This window comes from Haemaphysalis longicornis, unplaced genomic scaffold (assembly GCF_048455015.1).
Source record: "Haemaphysalis longicornis isolate Haplotype H1 unplaced genomic scaffold, Haemaphysalis longicornis Haplotype H1 scaffold_5, whole genome shotgun sequence".
Lineage (NCBI taxonomy): Eukaryota > Metazoa > Arthropoda > Arachnida > Ixodida > Ixodidae > Haemaphysalis > Haemaphysalis longicornis.
Window position 1 is genome coordinate 49887592 of NW_027526385.1, and position 24635 is coordinate 49912226.

The 24635-nt window shown below is 48.9% G+C and overlaps 1 protein-coding gene across 2 annotated transcripts in view; it reads left to right on the top strand.

Moving 5' to 3' along the window:
• The first annotated feature begins 3717 nt into the window (after nucleotides 1-3717).
• The window catches only part of LOC144138207 (regulator of G-protein signaling 7-like), a 44738-nt gene continuing 23820 nt past the window's right edge, over nucleotides 3718-24635 (top strand). Inside the window, exons 1-6 of one of the 2 annotated variants that reach the window (XM_077670389.1) lie at nucleotides 3718-4291; nucleotides 11243-11468; nucleotides 14573-14623; nucleotides 14715-14839; nucleotides 16937-16985; nucleotides 17149-17213. In XM_077670389.1, coding sequence (XP_077526515.1) covers nucleotides 11309-11468; nucleotides 14573-14623; nucleotides 14715-14839; nucleotides 16937-16985; nucleotides 17149-17213 — 450 coding nt within the window. In that variant the 5' untranslated portion in view covers nucleotides 3718-4291; nucleotides 11243-11308. The remainder of the gene's footprint in view (nucleotides 4292-11242; nucleotides 11469-14572; nucleotides 14624-14714; nucleotides 14840-16936; nucleotides 16986-17148; nucleotides 17214-24635) is intronic. The other variant, XM_077670390.1, reaches the window with a different exon arrangement.

Genomic DNA, 24635 nt, shown 5'->3' on the forward strand with positions numbered 1-24635 from the left:
CGTGTACGGACGCTCTTCATGCTAAGACCAGCCAACTAATGCAACTGCGCTTACTTCGTCGCGTACGTTCGCGCGGATGGCACTGCAGCGCAACACGGCACAATAGATAATAGCAGTAATAGCTAGACAAGCTAGCCATGGCTAGCTAGTAGAAAAATTGGCCGCGTATCTGCTCCTTTCGTTGCAAATGCCGTCAAAAGACGATAGTCTTTATCGGCTTTTGCGAAGTAAATACATCCCTTCGCTTTCCCGCTCACCTCTCATGTTGTTTCTCTTTCGTCGTGCTCCTCCCAAGGTAAAGACGCCAAAGGTTTGCTTAAATCATTTTAAATTTTCCGCGTTCCACTGCTCCAAACCGGGTGTCTCGATGCGAACGCTGCCGTACGGCGAAGACGCGCGTTAATCGAGGCATATACTTAAACGTTTATAGAACCGCGTTTCCCTACGCCACGTGCGTTGCAAGCAGAACGTGGAACAACCTTGCGTAACTGTTGCCGGTTGATTTCTTAAAATGGCACCAGAAGCTATAGTGGCGCAGGCGACCACAGGCGACGGCGGAGTGAATTCTTTTTCTGCAGTAGATGAAGTATTTAATTTCGCAAAATTCAAGAATATTTGATTTTTTTATGAAGGAACACTGCAAATATCACTTCTGTATTGATTTGTTGTCTCATATTTGCGTAATGTCTTGTTCTTCTTCAACAATGTTGACAAGTGTGAACATTACACCGGACATAGACGGGTAGATTTAGCTGTGACTATATAAGATTATTGCGCAGGCATTATTTTGCTTTGGCCGGGTGGCTGAATCGAGTCACAGACAGACAGACAGGCGGGCAGGCAGACAGACAGACAGACATACAGACAGACTAATAAATTCCCCCGCACCTCCCCGAGGGGGATTGTGAGGATGCAGAAATCTGAACGTCGAACGCAACGTCCTCGGGTACCATGCGAGGAAGGCACCGCACAACCTTCGATACGTCGATGGGCACGTTCACCGCCTGTCCCTTGATTCCAAACTGCCCGTTGCTTTGAGTCAGCCGCCTGATGCTCATGAAGGAGAGTCGGGGCGCGATGAGCCGCTCTTCGACCGGGTGCAGATCGGGAAGATGCGCCGGCCGAGGAGGATAACGGTAGCCAAAACTCACGCAGCCCTCCTCTTCGCAGCTTTGTCTTCTTCTCCTTCTTCTTCTTCAGCTGTTCCCCTACGGGAAGATGACGATGGTGGTTGAACGCGAAGCTATCTCGTGATGGATTGTTTTGTTGGCCAATCCCTAGGGGCATCATGCCACAATCATCATCAGACGCGCTGCGCCGCTCTTCGACCGGGTTCAGATCGGGAAGATGCGCCGGCCGAGGAGGATAACGGTAGCCAAAACTCACGCAGCCCTCCTCTTCGCAGCTTTGTCTTCTTCTCCTTCTTCTTCTTCAGCGGTTCCCCTACGGGAAGATGACGATGGTGGTTGAACGCGAAGCTATCTTGTGATGGATTGTTTGTTTGGCAAATCCCTAGGGGCATCATGCCACAATCATCATCAGACGCGCTGCGCACGCCGGCCAAGGGACGCACGACAACCCCCGACTATAATGCATTTCTGCATAAAATTTCTGGATTTAAGTAGCCAAAGAAAGACTATCATCTTTAATAATCGAACGCAACGTGCGGCTCGCGTAACTTAAGTGCAGCCACAGCGCACAACCCTTGCCTCGCGTACGAACCGTCGGCCACTTCCGCACGTAACTCATCACCGTCGTTCGCTGCACGTGAAGCCGACGTGCGACGATGGGCGCTTACTGCTGACATCCCTCAGCGCTTAAACAAAGGGCCCAACCTCCCTAAAAATATCATTATGTTCGGCTAAAAAATGGTCACTAAGCATTTCCAGTGCATTTCCTAAGCTCTTATTTGCACATGTACCTTTTGTAACACCATTTCTCAAGCAAACATGGAACATCTTGCTCTGCAGTGCTCCGCTTTTGATCTTCATAGAATGAACGATAGTGTTTTTAAAAATTCAGATATAGAAGCATTACATAGAGACATACTTCTACATCCACACCACCTGGTGCCCTCAGCCCAGTTCGGCGTTGCCAGCGGCCTGGCGAGCGTGATTTAGTAAGCGTCTACCTTCTTCCCTATTCCCCTTCTTCCCGCACCAGCGACCTTCGGTCCTCCCATTCCTAATAAAATATTTTATAATCATCATCATCATCATCATCATCCTCAAGGCGTAGAACCAGCTATGTCTGATTTCATTAAAGCTACGCAACGCTCGCAGCGTTCGAAGTACAAAAAAACGAAATATGATACCCCACATCAACACTTAAAAAAAGTCTCACCTTCTATTCAATATGCAACACCGATACCGCGAAGTTAGCACAGGGCTGCAAAAGCACAATTGAAAACGCTGCCGAAAGAGGCAAATGGCGGCTTCTGCTTGCGGTTTGGCCAGGCTTGCCTCCATGTAGAAGCCACAAAAATGTGCACGCACAACTATTCAACTTGTTGCATAAATAAAAGTGTCTAGGATGACAGCAACACAATTTTAAAAGTATAACACTGCGTGCCAGCTTGATTTTAAATGGGATTCTTTTACCACTCGCCCTAAATGCCGGAAAGACCAACCGCTACGCTTTCACGTGATGAAGACGCAATCATTAAGTCCGTATTTTCCCGCCTGTTCTACCTTTACATTTTTTTCTATGCGCAGCCCGCCAAACAGCAGGCTGGTCGACTGCTCACTGTGAGTTGCTGCATGAATCCGCCATTCCGAGCACTCTAACGAACGCGTAGTTGCCCGACGTATCCCTAGAGGCCGCCAAATACTGCTGGCTGGTGAGTTCATGGAACAAAGGCGCCCCTAGTGCCAATAAGGACCAACACTACCAGCGCAATCTGCCTCCTCCTCTCCTCAGCACCACCTTCTCGGAGTCAGTGTACTAGCCGGAAAATGCAGAGGCGCACATGCGTTACACAGAAAACAAGCGCAGTAACAAACAGAGGACGAGGCGTGGACAGGACAAGCGCTAACTTTCAACAATTGGTTTTTTGCAGAACCAGCGCATTGCAGAACCATTATTGCAGAACCCTTCTGAAGAGAACATTCGTTGCATGCTTATGCGTTGAATTACGTGGTTTAAATTACTGTTCTAATGGTTGCGTTCACAAGCAAGCAGGTGCATTGGCACACACAAACATGGCAGCTTTTTTCAGCTTGCAAATGAGCATGTCGCTAGCGCTGTCACTTCGCAGGCAGGGCACCGGCTTCGATACCCCAGAGTCCACTATCCTGAGCTTTCACTGGCGGGAACCACCCTTTAAAGTAGGTTGCGCATGCGCACCCATGCAGACACTTCAGCACACTCTACCCATCGGTAATCATTAATACTAGTGTGCATGCTGCTACTACTGCCGTTATTTTTCTTTCGCTCCTGATATTTTTCCTTTCCGTGGAATGAAAAAAAAATAAGAAAACAAGTTAGTGTAGACAAACCTTATCGCAACAAGTGAACAACCGTTTATTTGTTTTACTTCAAGGATTCCTACAATTTTATAACATTTACACATACGTACTAATGTCTTGAATGATTTACCAAAGTATGCGTCGCTTTGAAGGAAAGAGTGACCACTTAAAGCTGCATACATTAGGACGTTTACAATCAGTCCGGTAGGCGCCTTCTGACGAAAGCGTCCTTTTAATATGTGGTATTCGCATAAGCCTCTGTCAAAAGGAGTGAATTCGGTTTTCACTTCAAGAGGACCTAGCAAACTCATCAAAGAAAATATGCGGCCAGAAAAATATGGATGGTGATATATCACTATGGACGCTTATTTCGCGTCCCTTAGTCGTCCATAGTCGCCGGCCACAGCATCCGCGGAAAATGCACAGCGCTACAAAAACCCAATGTCCCTAGTATTGCGTTGCGAGACACTCCCGAATCCACTACACAACAGGAGTGTCCACTCCACCGTTTCAACTGGCGCCATCCCGGTGGCCGCGGACGGAGACAAACCCCTTCGAACTGTCACCGCCAGGTGACGCTGCGCGATGGCTTTTGCAGAATCAATGATGGCTGCGGCCGCTTGCAGGAGCAGACGGCTGGAGCGAAAGGCGAATGGGGACGCGGCGGAGGGGTTTCCTAGGGACTCCCCTCCGCTCCCGAGCAGACGCAATCGATACGGCCGCCATGTTGGCGAGAGGGGACACACGGCGTCAATCGATGTTGGCGCAGCAGGGCTACCACCGCCAACGACGTCGTCGCTGCAGACCCGCTCAACCCCGCCACGGTGAGTGAATAAACCCACCGGCAACCTCCCCGCCTCGTGTTAAGGGCACCGGAGGTCGGGAGCGGGCGAGAAACGTGCTTAACACCGGGACGAACACCCGGTCATCCCTGTGGGAAGCCCCCACGACGCGGAGACGGGGTCTCCCCAGCTCGCGGGAACGTTCTTGACGGAGGTTGACTTCTTTCCCCTCTTCACCATGGGGACCCTCCGCCAGAACACCGGTGATGCGTGACCGCCGAGGTCGCGTCGCCGGACGTCGCTCGAGACAATCAGAAAATGGACGTTGGGGTGTCGTGGTCGACGTCAGCTGTGTCGGTTGTTTTTTTGACGTTGTACATGGGGCAGCGACCTGCGACAAAAAATATCCCGACAGTGCAGTGAGCATCCGGTGTTTGCCAAGCCTTGCTTTACGAGTGTTAGCGGCTGCCCTATGATTACGGGATAGGTTCTGACCTTCCACCTACGGGGACATACTTAAAAGCAGTGTCCTTGTCGACTGAGGACCTTTCGTCCTGTTAAGCGTAAACCTCCGCTGAAATCAGCAGGTTTGATGGCAGATCGTCGACCACTTGCGGCGGTGGCTAACCTTGTGCTTGCACTTCTTTAGACCATGTATCCCCGTTCACACGAATCAAAACTACCTACAGCAGCGTTTTCCTCACAAAACATAACAGCCCCAAGTATACAAACCTGCTGAATGTTCCCTTTATAGATAGTCGAACGGCGCTCCACGTTAAAAACCACGCGCGTTGGAGCTTAGTATGAGCTGCCATGTAGTGTTAGCGATAGCGAGGGAGAGCCTTGCAGCATTGTTAATGGTTCTCTTAACGCAGATGTGCTCACTTACATAAAAAATACAGGGGTAGGGGGAAAACTTTGAATTAAAGCTAACTGAGCAACCACATGGCTAGGTAAAAGTGAACTATTTAGAGTGGAATTTTTTGCACAACTCTTTTGCTATTGACACTGCAGGTTTAAGCTAAGCGACACGTTATTGAGAAACCACAATTCGACTGGTAATATGACCTGTGTTATAGCAAAACTCAACGGTTTATACCAAAGACGTGCGACAAAGGCCATTGCACGCCCTTCCGTTTATTAGAGGGAAAATGATATACAAGTAGATAAGGCTTCATTCGGAGTTGGTGGCTGGAAACACTTGAATTAAGAGTTACACTCAGTACAAATTGTCACTTGCCACTATTTTGACGTCTGATGCGGGCTGTTACTTACGTGCCAGTATAACAATGCAATACTGACAACCTTCGAGGAATTTCGTACTTGTTTGCATGACAATTTGTCCCACCGCGGTGCCACATTACAAAATTTGGTATCAGGCGCATTACGACAGATTTAGGAATTGGTTTTTTCACATGCCTGTCTACACGGTATGCTCGTCTTTGCATATGCGCAATCCATTTCAATAATCTGTTTACGCGGACCCTCAGCTTTAATTATCAAAGCAATCAAGATGGTTTTGTTAGTGAACAACTGATATTTTGTAACTGTCCATGCAGTGTTCTTTTATCTGGGAAGTGGCTGATGTTTTGAGGGGCCAGGTTCGTTGGCGGGAATTTATTTTTGATGGTTTCCTACGTACGGAGAACACCAATATCAATGAAGTGTTGAACGTGTCGCTTTTAAAGGAGAATAATGAAAAACTTGCGCGCATTACTGTTTTTTTTTTGCTGTTAGAGTATGCTAAGCCCCATGCCCGGAAAAGTCATGACTTGGTGCGCTCGCAACAAGTGGTGTCCTAGTTCAATAAATTCAAATAAGGGCCCGGGGAACCACTGTAAGGTCTTCCGGCCTTTATCGTTCTCATATCTACTTTCCGTTTACGCCAACATTCGCACGTAGTAGACAGTTACAAACGAAATATGGAAGAAGGACCTTTAAACCTTGAGTGTTGCGCCTTCTTTTCTTAATTCTACGTTACGCAGCCTCTAGACACGTGTCGATGAACTCTTAAAAAACTGCTGTCATGGTATATTTTTATTGCGTTGAACGGCGATACTGGAGCTATTCAACACTGTTTCGAGGGTAAAAAGTTTGCAAGACTAAATTCACATCATGATAAGGTGATAGCATCTGCACGTTCACTATTTAGTCGAATTATGCCAAAATTTGTTACAGGGCGCATAAATTAGTTTGATGATAGTTTAAGAGCGCTATCGATTCGTTGGCTACTGTTATCCAGCACGACTGGCTACATTGAAAATTTCTGCGAGAACTTACGTTTCATGAATAACTACTGCTAACTGCAAGGAATATTTTTTTACACGCTAAAAGTGCTCCGTCAAGCCTAATGCTGGATCAGCAAAATGTACACGCAAAACATTACCTTCCCGGGCCCTGGTTAGGCGAGGAAGTTTCTTTGCCGCTGGGTGCCAATTGTTGAGATTTTGTTTAATGTAATTGGTATTTGAAGAAAGCCTCCACAGATTCAAGTATTTTCTTTTGATTTAAATAAATGTAGCATATAAAGGGTTTATTACATAAAAGTAGGGATATGCGGCCAGAGGGCAGTTTGCTGGAATTCGGCAACCTGCACATTGAATAAATGGTTTGTGTGTTTTTTGAGAAAAAGCCTTGAGTAATAATTGATCTGTTTCCCGTTACTTAAGAGGCTTTGAAATGATACCAAGAATTTAAGAAAACTGTGCCTGTGGGGTCAGTCGGGCTAGAAATTTCTTCTTTGTCGCAGTCTTTGCAGTAGCCTTGTCTGGTGTCGCGCTAGCGCAACCCAATCAACCTTGCATTCTTCATCCTATCGTGGTTTAAGATGATAACAGAGAGAGAACAATTATTTAATAATGGTCTCAAAAAGGTGCGCCGTGCTCACGGCAGGGCTCACCTCTCGCTGTGATGACTACATGCTCATATGCAGTGATTGTGCGGTATGAGGTGAGCATGAACGTGCGATAGTGACCACATGTTGACACATACTGTGAGATGAGGAGAGTCAGGCAATTAGGAAAAGCTGCAGCACATTGCCCGCCTTAGAATGGAGCTATAAGGCCGATCTTGGGGTGCTGTGGTGACTGTCTTCTTTTTCGAGGGTGTCGTGCATAGAAGCTTTGCAGATCAGAGTACTTCTCTCATAAATATGAGCTTTGTTTGGGTAAATATGAACTCGTTTGCGAAGTGCTGTTTTTAGTTGGTCTCGTTCGCGTGTCCTCTATCCTTTTTTATATTGTTTGTTGTGGCTTAGCCGAGGTAACCCGGTAAATTTTGTTACTGCAAGTCTACTGGAATGTCATAGCTATGATTTCTAAGCATGGGTGCCCAATGGCTAAGAATTTTCTGCGGCTGCTGATTGACGTGTCGTCCACGCTAAGTCCTACTACCTGCTTAATTATTTAGCAAAAATATGTGAGCGTGGTTTTCCGAGAATGGAGTTATCGCACTCACGTATGGTAGCATTTTGTGTCCTTAAAGGAGCCACGCAGAAAAATACAAGTTTGTTTTATTCTAAAGATTTAGTTTTTTATAGGGCCCTAAGCGCCTGTTCGGCGGCAAACGATGCTTTATTCACTGACCAATTAGGTATTTTAAGTAAAAATTTCAATATCCCGCTAAATCGTGTGTGTTCGTGACGTTGACAATGACGTATTAAGAGCACAGCCTTAAAACTAAATAAAGCCTGCTGGCCACGGCTGTTTCATCTCACACGCGACCGTTTGATCATATTGTAGCCCTCTGGGGGAACAGCAAATAAGAGGTGGTAAGGGGAGTCTGGAAAGGGGTCATGATACCAGGATTTACTTTCGCTAATTCGGTTCTGTACATGAAGTCAGAGACCCAAGCGGGCCTGGAAGTAAATCAGAGGGCGGTAGGCAGATTGGCCCTAGGGGCCCACAGCAAAACTACAAATGAAGCGGTACAAGGGGATATGGGCTGGTCGTCTTTCGAGGCGAGGGAGGCGCAGAGCAAGATAAAGTTTGAGGAGCGACTTCGTGACATGGCGGACGAAAAATAGGCCGTGAGGGTGTTTAAGTACCTGTATATAAGGATCGTGGACACGCGGTGGAGACGGAGGACCAGACAGCTCACCAAGCGGTACGGAAAGTCGGTAGGGGAAACCGGGGTTTACACACATTTAAAAAGCAGGTAAAGGCAGCAGAGACGACGAAGTGGGCACAGAGAATGGAAGCGAAAAAAAAAAACCTGGAGACTTATAGGGCAGAGAAACGGGAAATTAAAAAGGAGGGATTCTGTGGCAATACGTGAGGCAGTGCGTTGCTCTCCGAGGCACGGTCATGGTGCCTGAGAACCCGGGCATACACGGGTAGCTACAGGCAGCAGGACGAAACGTGTGCATGCTGCGGCAGTGATCGGGAAACTATAGACCATATTGTCAGGAGCTGCACAGAGATACGGCCACCGCGGGGTGAGGGGGAAATGACGCTGGCGGAGGCTTTGGGATTTGGGGCGAGGGGGAACCTCAACTTCAGTGCCATAGAGGTGACGAAGAAGGGACTGGAGTGGTGGTGGAGGAAAACTAGGGAGGGCATTGGTACGCAGTAGGAGTAATCATACGGATGAGAATTTAGAACATCGAGGGGAGAAAAAAGGGGGGTAGGGGCGATGAGTTTAAAACAGAAAGAAGGGAGAGATGGGAGGGAGGAAGCAAATCTATAGGTGCTGGTGGTAAAAACATTTATTCAAGAGATTTGCGCTTGAAAGCGGGAGAAGCCCTCAGTCCAGGGCCCCTGCGGCGGCTGCGGTCCTGCGTGCCCGGTCCACCAACTGTCGCTGTTGGCTGGGAGTAGGGCAAGTAAACGTAAAAAAAAAAAAAAAAAAAAACAGGCAGGTCGGTTGCTGGCGACCGACGCCCCGATTTAAAAGGAAAGCCACTAATCATCATCATCATCATCAGTGCCAGTGTTTGTACTTTGCTTCTCCCCGGACTTCTACACCTGCCGTATTTTTATTACTGTTCATACTAATCGTTTTCTAATACTTTGGCTATGACTCGACAAACAAACAAGCGCCCATGCCGCTTGTGTCAGTTGGTAAGTGTTGGTCAGTTGGTCAGTGTCAGTTGGTCAGTATTGTTTCAGAGAAGTCCAGCGCGCGCGACTACCGTGTTAGCGGTGTCAGCCGGCAAAGTGCAGCAATAAGTGCTTCGGTGTTTGCGTGCTCGTTCATAACTGTAAATGTTCACCCCACAATCCTTACTGCTATGTGCCCTACATTTAACCACAAACAGCTCGTTCAGCAAGCTTATCAGGCCTGCCAAATTTGCGTTTGCTTTTGCCGGCCTCAGCCAATCACACAGAAGGGCATATGACACCATAGGTTCTGTTGCGGGAAACGAGCTAGTGGGATGCATGGCGATTCCCTTTTTTCCTAATAATGTAGCTTATTTGAGCGAAGCATACGTTAAAAGTGGTGTCGGGTTTTCCATGTTCCTCTATTGCGCCGCTGCTGACTTTGCGTATCGTGAAAAATTAGCAGTAGCTTAGCTCGGCTATGCTAGGACATACGTAGCATGAGCTAAGGTTCCCTGGTTATTCGTAGGTTTACTGGTTGTCTAGGGTTATCTGATTATCATGCTTGCTGCTGCTAAAGCGATTTTCATTCCAATCCAATCCAATTAAATTCAATCCAGTCGCGGCGGCGGCGGCTCCAGCGCGCCAGCTGTGCACCGTAAGACCGCACTGCTCCTCGCGCATGCGCAGCAGGGCTTTACAGGAGCTAGGTGAAACTGCTCAACCTCGGCCATTGTAGCTGGCGCTACAATTTGGTCGTTTTAAACGCGTGAGCTACACAATTGTTGGGAAGTACGCAGCATCGCGCAAAAAATGGGAGTGCGAGCGGGGAATCCTGTGCCGGGAAAGAGAAATGGCAGTGCAGAGGGTCGGATGAGGGCTGTGAGAAAGTGTGACTGAGCTCCCGCCGGAAGAGAGAAACAGCAGCCCTAAAGGAGGGTAGGTCAGTGCAAACACGTCCAAAGAAGGGGGCTGACCAAGTTGTGAGAGGCGCAACCACAAAGTTCATAATAAAGTGCACCAGCGAATCGATCAAGACAAAATCCAACTAGGAAACACGGATTGTATGCGGGCCAGTTGGTACATAACTAAGTTAGAAACAGGGAGCACGGTCGCTGCGCACGTTGCAAATTGCCCAAGTTGCTCGCCTTCGTCTGAGCAGTGCCACGTGGTGGCCAGGTATCAGGACAGGCTGCGGCGGCAGGTCAGAGAAGCCTGGGAAATTCGCACCAGGCAGCAGAACTGCATCAGCACACCGTCCGTCGCCCTTGTTGGGAAAGAAATTGACTATCTTGGTAGCTAGTAGAGATTGTGTGGGTGCTCTGATATAAAGTGTGCTGGCTGCTGCAGATTTAACAGTAGTGCAGATTACTGTGTCATAGAAGTTTTTCTTAGTTTCTTGCTTTTAATATTCTTTTTGTATTTGTCATTCCTAGATGACTATGTCACGTGTTTTCTGTTTCTCCACATTTGTTGCCTGTTCGCGACAATAAACATCAGTTGTTAGCGAGCGTTGTGTTAGTGTGATGCCCCTATCGTCCTGTTCTGGTGCTGTTTGCAACGCAGTCCAACTAGGCTCTCGCATTCACATTCTTTGTAAGTCCTGAGCACCCCCTTTAATTTTTTTCATACTATTGTTATTTAAAAGAAGGCCTTTCGGTGCTGAATCCCAGCTGAGCAAGTTACAAAAAGTCTATTCTGTCCAATTTAAACCGTGCGTATTTTGTTTTCACGGAAAGCAGAACTAGGCTCTCGCCTTCAAAGTCTTTGCAAGTCGTGTGCACCCCCTTTAATTTTGTCTTGCAATTGTTATCTGAAAGAATGTCTTTTTGGTGCTGAAACCAAGTTGACCAAGTTGCATAAGTGTATTCTGTCAAATTTCAACCGTACGTGTTTGGTGTTCATGGTCCCTTTAAATGCCTTAAATCCTTCCGCACGCCCCTTTCCTTCCCAGGCCTGGGCACAGGGCATGGGCTGCGGGCGGGGCCGTAGCCGTTGCCGCGCCGCCTGAGCGCCGCCCATGGAGGGCAAGGAGCTGCCGCCCCTGGATGAGTCGACCTGCAAGGAACCCGTGCTGGCCAAGATGGAGGCGCTCGTGCGAGAGATGCAGCACCCGGACACAGGGGTGCCCGTGCGCAGCCAGAAGCTATTCCTTACCTCCATTCCCAGCGCCTTCCTCGGTACGTCCGCCGTCTCCACTAAACTTCCAACCTTTGCCTTGCTGCCCTTTGTAGATTAGCACGGTGAGGTTCTCTGCCCGTTGGTTTGGTCTAGCTGGCCACTTCGCCGAAATTTTCGATGCCCTTCCCAAGGTCCCGCCACGTGAAATGCATTGATGGCTACTGGGAGCTTGAGAAGCTCCATATTAGAGGCGAAGGCCCGTATTGGATCGAGCTGTCGGCATCTAATGTCGTCGTCGTAACCGTCGTCTCATGTAGTCATGGTAGTAAACCACTGGGACACTCGCTTATGCCTCGGGCTAGAACACTTCGTGCTTCCAAGACGCGAGACTTTTACAGCAAATCTGTACACCTGTTGTACCTCGCAAAGGTTTAATTTCCGTTGGAAAAAACGCCAAGGCGCCAAGAATACACTGATAAACTGCATGCTTCGCTACTCCCCTGGTTGTACGTTAGTGGAGATGGCCCGGGATTTTTTTGTCGCCTTTGTACAACGACCACACATTGTATGACATGCCTGTGGGGTATCTTCCACTAGAGCTGGTCGTATTTTGACTTCATGCTCTGACAGCGTCGGTTTCCGATCCTAGTTTCGAAAGCGTGACATTGGGGGTGTTCTTTCGTAGTATCTCACCGATTCTGCGTTGGTAACGCAGCATTATTTTTAAATACTACGATACGCAGTTAAATACAACGACATTCAGAAGGAAATGCGGAAATGCGGAATTGCTATTTTTAGCAAGTGGTACGCAGCACTCGCCGCGGTCATCATGAAGCGACATTATGCTCCATGGCCTTACTGACGAAAAGTTTTGCTACACGCTATAACAGTTTTTCCATTGCTGTAATACCTGTTTTGCATAGACGCTCAAAGCACGGTGTTTTTTTATAATCCGAAAGCCTATTTTGTAACTGACAATGTGCTCAAAAAAACTTCATTTGGCAGCCCTCAAACCCCAGAATTCCGGAGAAATCATGAGTAAAATGTGATCCATCTTAATTTTTCAATGCGTGGCATTTTTTCCCGAGTACCCCCACAGCCAGGACCGTGTAACGCCTTACATTTCGACAAAAATGCATATATCGCGAAGGTTCCACCTGTAATCGCTATAATGCCGAGAATGGAGATCGCCGGTCGTGCGAAATTATGAAAAACTAAAAGACAACTATAAAGAATTTCGGGAAATGTCGAAACGTACAACGCATTCCATTTCCACAAATGCATATTTCCCGAAAGTTTCACCTGTAATCGTTATAATAGCGCAAATGGAGACGATTGTTAGATCGAAATTTTGAAAATTGAAAGAAATAAGAAAATTACAAAATAATTACGGAAACTGACGGACCATGTAACACCCTGCATTTCCACAATGATGCAGATTTCGGGAAAGTTCCAAATGTAATCGTTGTAATAGCATAAATGGAGATAATTGGTCGGAGGAAATTTTGAAAAAATAATAAATACCTAAAATTTGAGAACTTATAGAAAACGGCGAATAGTACAATGACCTGAATTTCCACAACAATGCAGATTTTGCGGAAGTTCAACTTATAATCGTTGTATTAGCGTAAATGAGATAATTAGTAGAAGCAAATTTTGAGAAACTGAAAAAACAAGAAAAATATAAAAAGGTTAAAGAAAAGAGCGAACCATGTAACGCCCTGCATTTCTACAATAATGCTGATTTCGCGAAAGTTCCACTTCTAGTCATTATAATAGCGTAAATGGAGATGGACAGGATTTAGAAAAACTAAAACACTTCGCTGGGAAAAACTCATAATCATGAAAAGCGGCATAAGAATGCTACCCATTAGTAAATAATTCGCTGAATTTCTGCAAAAAAAACTTTTGTGCTTTTTGTTACGTCAGCTCAGCAATATGGGCTTGCTATGAGTCTGTCTTGTGTCATTTTAAGCCCGAAAGCTAAGAGAGAGAGAGAATGGTTTTTTATGATACTGGTGAGGTCAGCCTGGCCAAGGCGCCTAGCTTGCTACACAAGATGTATGAAAAAATGAAATCAATGAACATATGATGACAATGACTGTGATGAAGATGACGCGCTCAATAAGCGAGTCCTGTTTAAAGAGTCTGATCAAGTACTGTGCTTCGCAGGAAAGACAATAGAGCGTTTGTCGCTCGAGATGCTCGTTTAGAGTTCGACCAAGCGCCTAGCACGTCACTTAGAGTTAGTCCTCTAGAAAGCGGACGACCCAAGGACACTAAAAGGGACGTTCTAGCTGCTCTATACCACGTGCACTCACATAATACGTGGTTCAAGTCCTCGCTCCCCTCACAACTCACACAGTGTGCAGAAGGGGGAAGCGGCCTGTTTCATCTTGAATCGAAAATAACTCGTGTAAGCGACATTTAGCCGCACGCGGTGAAGAACCGCTTCGTCATGCTTGGAAAGTCCGTCAGACATCCTAAAGGTCCCGTGCGGGTCTATGGACTGAAACGGCGCGTAATTTTGCGGCGCAACAGCCCACATAGACCGCTGAAATCTCCAGGCAGCCTTGGACGCTAGGGCACAAGCATATACCTTATTTACGGGTTCGGTAAAACAGTTGTATTTCCAAGCTGGTCATAAGCGAGTTTATTTTTCAACGGCGCACGTGGTTTGCAAGTAACCGCCCTCAATGCAGAGAACACCAGTAAAGTGTGCATACAGGCCAATTTGGTTCCCGATACCTCTTTGGTCACCAAGAAATCATTAACCTACTTTCGCAGTAAAACACGTCACCCATTACATCGGGTATCTACTCGATGCGGCGGTGCAATTAACAGGACACTTTTTTTTTGTAGCGTGAGCTACACTGGCCAATGTTGAGCAGTTTCGCTTGGCTCTTGGAGAGCCGTCCTGCGCATGCGCGCCTAGCAACGACGTCTTGCAGCGCAGAGCTGGTGCGCCGGAGCCGCCACCACAATTGAATTTGATTGAATTGTATTGGATTGGAAATCATTTTAGAAGCAGTAACCAAGATAATCAGCCAATCCTAGACAACCAGGAAACCAAAGAATAATCAACTGAATCTTAGCTGATGCTACTTATATCCTGGCATATCCGAGCTATGCCACTGGTAATTTTTTCGTCATTCACTTTCAGGATACGACGTCGTCGAATGGCTCACCGACAACTTGGACATTGAAGATCAGAGTAAGGGCGTCCCTGTTTTCCATTAAACGTTGAGCCCCACTGGGCTACGAGAGAAGTAGACTAAATTATGGTGTTTGCGACGTCTTCGCAGACCCTGTGGCCGCAGAAGCTCTTCACCTTGCCAATCTCCTCTGTCAGTATGGCTACTTTTTTCCTGTCAGCGACAACGCGAAGACCTTCACCATCAGGGACGACAGCACACTGTACAGGTTCCAGGTCAGTCCTCAACTTTTGCAAGGACCCTGTGACGATCGTTGTCCTCTCCAATGGCGCGTTGGAAAAACAGAACCATCAGATATTTTAAATTTAGAGGGTGACGTTATCCATTTGTTTAGATACCCTAGCACCACTAAATCAAAGTTGATGTCAAACCACGGCCAAAATTACACAATCATATGAAGGCTCCTGTGTTAAGGTATGAATTGTCACGTATTGTGCGTTGGGAATAAAGACAACCCTCTCAACAGCAGCGAAATATGTTATAAAAAAGTTCTGGGTGATCCCTATTTTATAGGCATCGGTAAAGCACGAAAGTGAAAGGTGCCTTCACAGGAACAGTTGAATGTTGAAGGAACCTCCTTCATGTACGAAGGGTTCGCGAGTCTGACCCCGCTAGATGAAGTGACGCCGACACGCAAGAAACAGAAAAAATAACCGGAATATTTTGGGACAAAAAAAAACAAAAATTACATGCACATAAACAGCAGCTTGAAACACATAACGGCCATGGGAACAACGCGATCGCGGAGGGTGCCTCATATCACGCGCGTACTCCGTACACGATGGCGCTGACATCGAGTAAGCAACTGTCGGCGCTCATTAGCGTGATGGTGCACTACTTCGCTTCGCCTCTACTAGCCGGCAGCACCATCTAAATGAGTCATAGGAAAGTATACAAGACGCATTCGTAGAGCTCTTGACGTCTGAGTTCATAGCTAAGTTTGCAGAGCGTCTCTTACCTCCCGTTCCGGCGAATGAGTTCGTGGGCTCTCATGGCACTTTTTCTGGCGACGTCATTTCTGTGACGGTTGTGACTTCGGTGAGATCTTGGTGAACCCCGGCATAAAACGCTTTCGTGTTCAAATTACCAGACATAACACTCCATTTGTTATCTGAAATGTATTATCCTACAGATTAAATTATAAGGAAGAACAATGGAGTAAGTAAAGGTGCATTAGGTGTTAAAATATCATCGTTTGGATGATGTTCTCTCTGTAATGCTAAAATGTCGCAGTTTTCTTCGCCATGGAGCTACCTTGTAAAACGTACTGATTCTCCGAATACCACACACTAACCGAACAACGAATACCACGCGGTGGGAATGAACAAGCTTGAGACGTACTGAAGTAGGGATCAAGATTCACTTTACAGATTTTATGTATTATTGACTGGCTCGAAGTTTACAGCAGGAGACCGCTGGTTACAGTGCTTGTCGAATAGGTAAAAAGGGATAATATTGTCTCACTATTTTAGCTCGGCACCAAAATATTTGTGCCACTGTGATAATTTGATTTTGAATCAACAGCTTGCGTCATAGAGCCCCTCTAACAAGGAATTAATAGGCTTATCAAGGGCTCAAAATTAGTGTTGACCTAAGAATTGGCTAAACATGACACTCATTTGGTAAAGGCGTTGGAGTTGTGGTTAAGGAAAAATGTTCCTTATTTCTTATAGCTTCGTTACATGTAGAATATGTGGCCGATTTTTCGCAACTAATTTTTCTACCAACCAATATAATAAATAAAGTGGTTCTCGGCAACCGCAGTTAATATTGTTATTATTGCTGGCTTTATTGATAGACAATCTACCTTCTTTATTGCTATCCTCGGTAGATCTGACATGAAAGACTGACTTGAAAGAGATCTCGAAAGACCCTAAGAAAAATGCGGTAAAAGTAGGTGCATTTCGCAAGGTTCGGTTGGGTTTTGTCGATATGCTGGCATAGGCAAAGCAAACGGGTTTTAGTTATTGGGAAAATTGAATAGACAAAACGTAACAGAAATTTACAACATCTCTTATGTAGTGAAGGTGTTGTTTTGAACCATTATTGAGAATATAGGTTCCAAACCCCACGTTTGTAAAAGTTCAGGCTCTATAAATGCGTCCCACATATGAATGGCTAAATAAACGAATCGGAATTCTTCGATCAAATCCATCCAGAAAATAAAGACATGAACGGAAGAGCAGACTGAAGGACAATTGAGAGGTTGCCGCAGGAGATCAATGACGACAGCTATATTACGCGTGCTCATGAAACCTTTGCGAGTAGCGAACGATTATACAAAAACCCTTTTCTCCCCGTTTCCCCTGCAGACTCCATACTTCTGGCCTTCCCGCTACCAGCCCGACAACACCGATTACGGTGAGCAACGAGCTGGGCGTTCTGGTGCCGTGTCAGCCTTTTTTTGCAATAGGATAGGGCCTTTGCTGCAGCCCCTCAAATCAATAATTTTAGAAACGATGGTCGAGAGACTTCTTCTTTAATTTCCGCTTTGTTAATGTGCGGTCCATCTCTCTTCTTCCAGCCATCTACCTGTGTAAGCGGGCGCTCAAAAACAAGCCCAAGTATGCCTTGGAAGAGTACGAACAGGTGGGCATAATTATTTCACAATCATTGCATGAAATATGTTTTGTACCTTCTGTCAAACGTGACCGATTACTGGAAGAGCTGATAAACCAGAATCTAAGTTGCCAAAGATGTCACAGCACAAAGCACTTGTTTATCAGGATGCGTTATCCTGTAGGGAAATTACGGCTGTTCTGGGTATGGTTCTGAGATATAGAAAGATAGGGAGGGAGAGAAATAGATTGAGATTAAGACAGAGAGAAGAAAGAGAGAAAGACAGATAGAGGTTAAGAGGGATAGAGATACTTTTTAATGTCAACTGGTGAGGTTAGCCCTGTTGGTGACAGGGCTTGCTTGCTAGCTGGGGATGACTGCACTGATATGAGCAGAAATGAGATCCAAGGAAATGCTGGAAGCAAAGTTCGGGCTCAAACAAACGTTGACAACGAAATCTTAAAGGTTAACGATCAATCAAAATCAGCAAACGGTGCAAGGAAAGTGACCAAGAGGGACAAAAATGTCAACATCACAGGGGTAACGAGTATAAATCGTAAGCACTTTTACCGTTTACAATCTAAGGAGACTGGAGATGTTTCTGTGCCTTGAGAAAGCACGCTGTCTGACAACCAATAGAGACTACGGACAAACGTAACCGCTAACACTAGATATTTTGGCAATTATCGTTCATTTGTAAGTGCCTGTCACAGAAAAACATTGAAACCAACCCAACAAAATACAAACACTCTTCACTGGCGGTGTACTCCGTGCTTTTGCCAGCTGCTCTTCCGCCATAATTATAGTTACAAAAATAAAAATGGCAGGAATGACGCAGTTGCCACTGTTGTGCTCATAGTCAGCATCGAATGAGCGCCTTGACTCAATTCACGGCTCTATCTTGGAGCGTTTCTTTAGAATGCCCATGGACGACTTGCTGTATCAGCAAGGTTCCCATGGCCGACGACAGTGATACTACGATACATTTCTGGCGTCTTGTCAGCTTACAGTTGGTTTCTGTGCTTTCTAAGTATTGCTAAATACATAAACCAGGCCGAGCCCAAGGTTGTAATCCGCGCAAGAAGTAACCGGATATACACCATCTCTCTACTGCAAGCAGTTTTTCTTGCTTGGTGATATGCACCAATCTTTACTCGCGGACACTGAGCCTCACTATTTGCTTTCTAATATGCTGTAGTTATTTTGAAATGGTGCGCGAAAAACACAAAGTGAAGCTCGGGACATTTGCGGATCTTTTCAGTAGGTCTGCAATCTTATGTTCGACAGAATGCATTCAACAGCGCTCAAATTCCACCTTGAACAAATTTATTTTGAATGTGTAGTAAGTACCACCAAATCAGCTGGGATACGAGTCGTAGCCCCGTGAAACGCCTCGTTGATCAGTCACAATCATTTAAAGAGCTCCGCCGCAGACCATGCTGCACCTGCCGGCGGATCGTGTAAACAGCCATGACGCGCCTGTGACGCTCCGGCCGGCTTCTTCCTCTGGCCATCCACGCAGTTAGAGCACCGGTTGAGCTCTGCTGCGAACGCTTCACCCATTTGCTGCCGCGTCCGAGCTAGAGCTTGCGCGCAGGCTTGCTCCCGAGCTGCTTACCGTCCGTTGGCTCACTGGCCGTCTGCAACGTCATTTTAATTGCCGCGCTCTCTTCAATTTTGTTTCAAAATCGCCGATTTTTACTGACCGCTTGCGGCGATTACACGCGTATTTCAGCTCTGTATTTTACATCTTGCTTTCTTTTTCAGCAGACTGTATGGAAATAGTGTTTTCAAGAGGCCGAAATTTTGAGTGCAGTTCGCCTTTAACTGAGTCCGAGATTTTTCAAACCGGGCCCTCACTGTCCTAAGAATTATTTCGAACGAGCTGATGAATGGTTTTCTTGTAGTAGGATAGTCATATATCTGGAGAAAGTTTGTGATACATCCTCGAGAAAATGCAGTGCTATATTTGGAAGGTTCTAATGTAACAAAACAATTAACATTATGGTAGCGCTCATTACGAAATGCTAGTTATGAAAGTCTGTTCCATTGGGTCGGCTGCATGGGTCAAGAGCTGTGTTGTATAAGCGACGGCTAGGTTTTTAGTCTTCCCCGCAGCTGACGCTTAACAATTTCGAGCAAGCAGTTTGATTTGTATAACAATTTTTTTGCTCGGTTAGAAAACACACGGTATATTTTCTTGAAACTTACTAGGCCCGTTGTTGACGATCACGTCGCTAAGGTGTAGTAAGCGGATGTTCATTACTGAGCAGGGCATTGTAACCGGAAGAACGCAATGTGGGAAGGAGGAATAATGCATAATACAACAAAAGAGGACATAGCACTTCTGTTTCTCAATATTCCTCAGAAGTGGCTACAACTGCCGAGGCCGTTTTGCTTACCCATCATGGACCACATTAGAAGTATTACTGTTGCCCATGACAGCTTCTGCCAAGGCGGGTGCGATGATTACGGCTATTTCTAATTAGAGGCAGCACAAAAATGCCAGTATCCGGGTCTCTTACACAACCTTTTTTCATGAGAACTCTACCTTCATTCCCCAATTACAAGACTCGTGAAAAATTCCTACGCAACGCAGGAGTCAAACGATGTGTACCTTTACCTCCTCAGTGTCTCATTGCACGTGGCAAAGTGCAAAACACAGCTTACATAAATTAAGGTTTACATTTCAAGCAGAAGAACTTACAAAATGCTGTTACGAAGTCCAAAAGCAACCACCTATATATTGCTGGAATTGGAGACGACGTCAGCCCCGGACAGTTCTAAACCAGAGGCGGCACCGATAATTCTCAATGGCCGTTGAACAACAAGCCTAAAAATTCGAAGGTGATCACGTGAACTTACGCGAAAATACCCCACAGCGAGTGTGAACGTCCGATGAGAGCCTTGGTCACTTTCTGGTGCCAACAGGTAATTTATAATACGTAATAAATTAGACCCAATGCCACCCAGTGTTAAATATGAAGAAACAGCAGAGCTGTGGTTCTCTTGTATCTGTACGAAAGTAAGCAAGCGGATGCCCGAGAACTGCAGCGTCGTCACCGAACAAATGCTACAGTTCGCGCGGAGAAATCGGCAGCTAAATGTCAGTGGCGGCAGGCTTCCTTCTCTTTCCTTCTCCTGGCGTAAGGGAGAGGAACCCGCCCCTGCGATTCCACTGCGCCCGCTATCAGTGGGGCTGGGAACCTGCTCGCACCCTTGCGTGACGCACGATCTACAGCAGACGGACGAAAAGTTTCGACTTACAACAGCTACGTGGTTTTAGCGTTCCACACCAAGCACGCCAAAGAATATGCGCTCAAGGATTGACATGTAACCGTGACGCCGATCTGCAACGCTGATTCGCACACGGCCATGGCAACGTTCTCAAGCTAGACCGGTTTCACAAGCACGCTACGTGATCAGCATGATCCCCATTGAAACGTGAATCGCCGTTGTCACACAACGCTTATTGACTCTTGATGATCGCGAGCATGTGGGCCCTAGCTGAAACGTGGGGTGCACATTGGACAGAAGGTCACGTAAATGAACACCTACCCTGACCTACCGCCGATATGGCGCATCGGGAAGCTCCGAAATATCTTTACCATACTTTCCTAAAGAAAGTTAAGGAAAGCGCCAAAGCTTTCAGACATCATAACTGCGTCAAAAGAGCGCTAAAACATTGGCTAAAAGTGCGTGTAATCGTCGCTGAATGTGCGTCTAATCGATCGTCACGCCTCCAAAGGCCCAATTCGGAGACACAGAACGAACCCACGCGACTATTTCGCACACTCTAAGTGCGAAATCTTAACAGGAGGTCCCCCTGACAGTTTTTACTTCGGGACCTCCTTCTGTACTGTGGGGATCCTTGTGCCCCCACGCCTTGTCCGCACACGTGCTGGGGCGAGCTAGGAGCCGCCATTTTGGGTAGCCGGCGCGTCACGTAGGTCGTGTTCTCCACGACCCCGCGCGACGCGCCGAAACCGGCTCGCCGCGAACGTGTGCGGGAGGCGAAGGGGAGGGACGACCGGTTCGTCGCCTTCTCCCTCGCCGCCCTCTTCTCGATCGCCGGAGGAGACCTCCTCTCCTCCACCCAAGCTGACGAGCGACCCGCGAGAGCGTGCCGCGGGGACTCTGCCGAGAGATTCTGCCCTGATCGGTCGCCTCGGGATGCCTCCCTTGCTCCCGCGACCGTGATGACGGATATCGAGGTCTGAGCCCAGCGGCTTGAGCGAGCGACAGGAGCCACTGTCTCCCCGCGAGCGATAGTCGTGTTGTCTGGTGTATGCACTGTATCTGCCAGGCAATAAAGCCTTACTTTGGATTGCCGGAGCCTGTCTACCGCATGTGAGTACCCGAACCCGTGCGTGAGTCTTCGGATTCCGCAGGGCTAGTGTACGGCGCGTAGCGTTCTCTAGCAAAGCTAGCCGGGGTCCTCTGCTATCCCGTACGTTAGCCCACATTGGCGCCCAACCAAGGTTTTTTGCGATGACAGGGCGGCACCCCCGCTTCTCGTTGCTTGATTCCGAAGTTCAGGGCTGGTTGTCGGACGAGATTGCTTGTGGTAACGGCTTGCGGGACGCCACTGTCGACCCGCTGCTGTCCGCCACCGTGCTTACGCCAGAGCTTTGTCGAGGCGGCGCCGATCTCCCCGATAACCGACGCGCCGCGCAGGAGAGTTACGGGAGCCATCCCACTTCTGCCGGCGTGAGGCACTACGACAGCGCGAGGGATGATTACCCAGTCCCGCGCCTGTCGGCCGCCACCACTACGCCCAGGCCCCTCTGGGGCCCAGGCAGCGCTATCCTAGCAGGCAACCAAAGCGCCGCGCGGGAGAGTCACGGGAGCTATCATCCCACTCCTGCCGGCGTGCCGCACGGGGTCGACCTGCCGTCACCACGGGCTGCAACGAGATCATGCCCTCCGGGCCTTGGTCGTAACAGCCCAGCGGATATGTTTGCAAAGGAGGAGCTGCGCCGCAGCTCTAGCGCACCCGACCCCGCCGTGTACGAGCCTCACGGCTCTAGCGGTGCGGCGGTCGCATCGTTCGCCGACGCGTTTGCGCCACGAACGTACCCCACCACGCAGACCTCGCAAGCGGTTACGGCTAGGGCGCACGTCGCCTGCCTTACGCCAGCGTTGTCTCGCGAGGAACCACCCCTGCCTTCGGCAGCAGTCGATCTCGCACAAGCCCTGATCAACGCGGTGCGTGCACAACCGAGCGTCAGGCCTAACAGCTCGCTCGGTAGCCTCAGAATACCCGAGTACGGCGGTTACTCTGACCGCATGAGTGCTACGGAGTACCTCGAGGCGCTGCACCGCTATCAGGAGGCGTCGGGTATGGATGACAGCGTGATTATAGGACGTGTTCTGCCTATATCGCTGACCGCCCAGGCTGCACGGTGGTACCGGCTGGTGGGGCGCGACGCTCGTACGATGGGAGAATTTGAAGCGCTCTTTCGTAGCGAATTTCTGCCCCCAGATTACGAGCGCCGCATGTTGAACGAGCTAGAGATGCGAACTCAACACCGAGATGAGTCTCTGCTCGAATACGTCAGGGCAATGCAGGAGCTGTTTTTGCTTGCAAAGCCCATGGCGTCTGAGGCGGAAAAGGTTGAGAGGGTGACGAGACAAGCCCACCCAACTTTTGCAGCGTACCTTCGAGGCAGTCAGTTTGCCAACCTCAATGAACTGGCCAGCGAAGCAAAACGCATCCAAGCCGATATTCTAGCTGCTCGCAGCTATCGGCCGCCTCCCCCAGCCCACGCCACGCTGGAGCCAAGGTGCGCATGGCAGGGTGCGTCCCCACCGCCCATGCCGCGCGCCGCGGCAACAGCAGCGTACGCGGAGAGCACGGAAATAGAGCCGCGCGATGTGTCGGAGCGCGCGCTCGACCCGTACTCGTACGCCATGCGGGCGCGTTCTGACGCCCAGCAAGGCATGCCGCGGCACGGCTACGGCCGGGGACAAAACGCGCATGAGGAACCCAACAGCTACGCCCGTGTGGAAAGCTCGAGGGGACCGAACGCGCAGCGCGACGGTCAGGGAGCAGTAGCGCACTCGGAACCCAACCGCTACGCCCGTGTGGCAAGCCAAGGGAACCAGCCAGCGTTGCGCGGACAGCGGCCTCCGGCTGCGCAGTCGCATCGCGGCATCGTCTGCTACAAGTGCCGCGCAACGGGCCACTATGCCCGCGCGTGCACCGCTCCCTGCCCGGCGCCGGAAAGGCAGCGCAATTCGAGAAACGCCAGCCGCCGTCGGTGAGCACTTCGTCGCCGACGGCTATGGCTACATTAGGTGGTGAGCCTGAGCCCCTAATCCCGATGGCGTGCAGGGTGAAAAGCCCCAACGCACTAGCGCCTTTCATCGCCCTTACGATCGCTGGTCGAAAGTTTGCGGCGTTGCTGGACAGCGGAGCGTCTGCTACGCTGTTCGGCGATGATGTCCTCGCTCATTTGCATCGGAGAGCTATTCGATTGCGAGCTTGCGACATCACTTTCCACCTAGCGAGCGGGAAAGCCAACTCAGGCGGCTCGGCGAGGTTGGTGGTCCGATGGGAGAAACGAGTGCGACGCCACAGATTCGTACATCTCCCGGGCCTCACAGTGCCTGTAATTCTCGGCCGTGATTTTCTGGCTCGTACAGGCATTGTGATCGACATTGCCAACGGCGGGTATAGGCAAGGCGTTCATGCAGCCCTGCTCCCGTTTGCAAAACTTGCCGATGTATCGGAAGCGCCCCCCGCTCCGAATACCTCGCGCGCGCGCGGCAACAACGCAACGCTGTCGGAGACGCTTTGCGCTCCTGAAGCCGCGCGAGCGGGCAGGGAAGCCATGTCTCCCAACCGCGCAGCCGCCGCCGCGACGGCACCCCCCCGAGCGCCTCGAGCTTCCGGGAACGCGCGCGGGCGCTCACCGCATCTTGCGGCGCCCCGTGCGCCTCCCGAGCGGCGCGCGCGCGGCCTTCACCCGAAAGGGATGTTAGGCCGCCCGCGTCCCGCGCCGTCCGGCAGCCCCGCGCTGCCCGGCGAAGCGGAGGCGAAGCGCTCGAACGCTGGAGCGGAGAAAGCGATTATAAACCCGATGATCGCTACCGCTTCTGGCGACACGAACCACAGTTTGCCGCCCCTGTCGGCCGATCTGTCGGAACGTGAGCAGGCGTGCATATTGGCGTTGTTGAATCGGTTCAGCGCCATGTTCACCGAGAAACCGGGTTGTACAAACTTAGTACAGCATCGGATTGATACTGGTGATGCACTGCCCTGGAAATGCAATCCTCGGCCGGTCAGTGAGGCCAAAAGGAGAGCAATCGACCTCGCAGTGGATGAGTTGCTCGAGACGGGTGCAATCCAGCGCTCCGACAGTCCATGGGGGTTCCCAGTCGTGCTAGTCGAAAAGAAAGATGGCACCTTCCGTCTTTGTGTTGACTATCGCCGGCTGAATGAGCTTA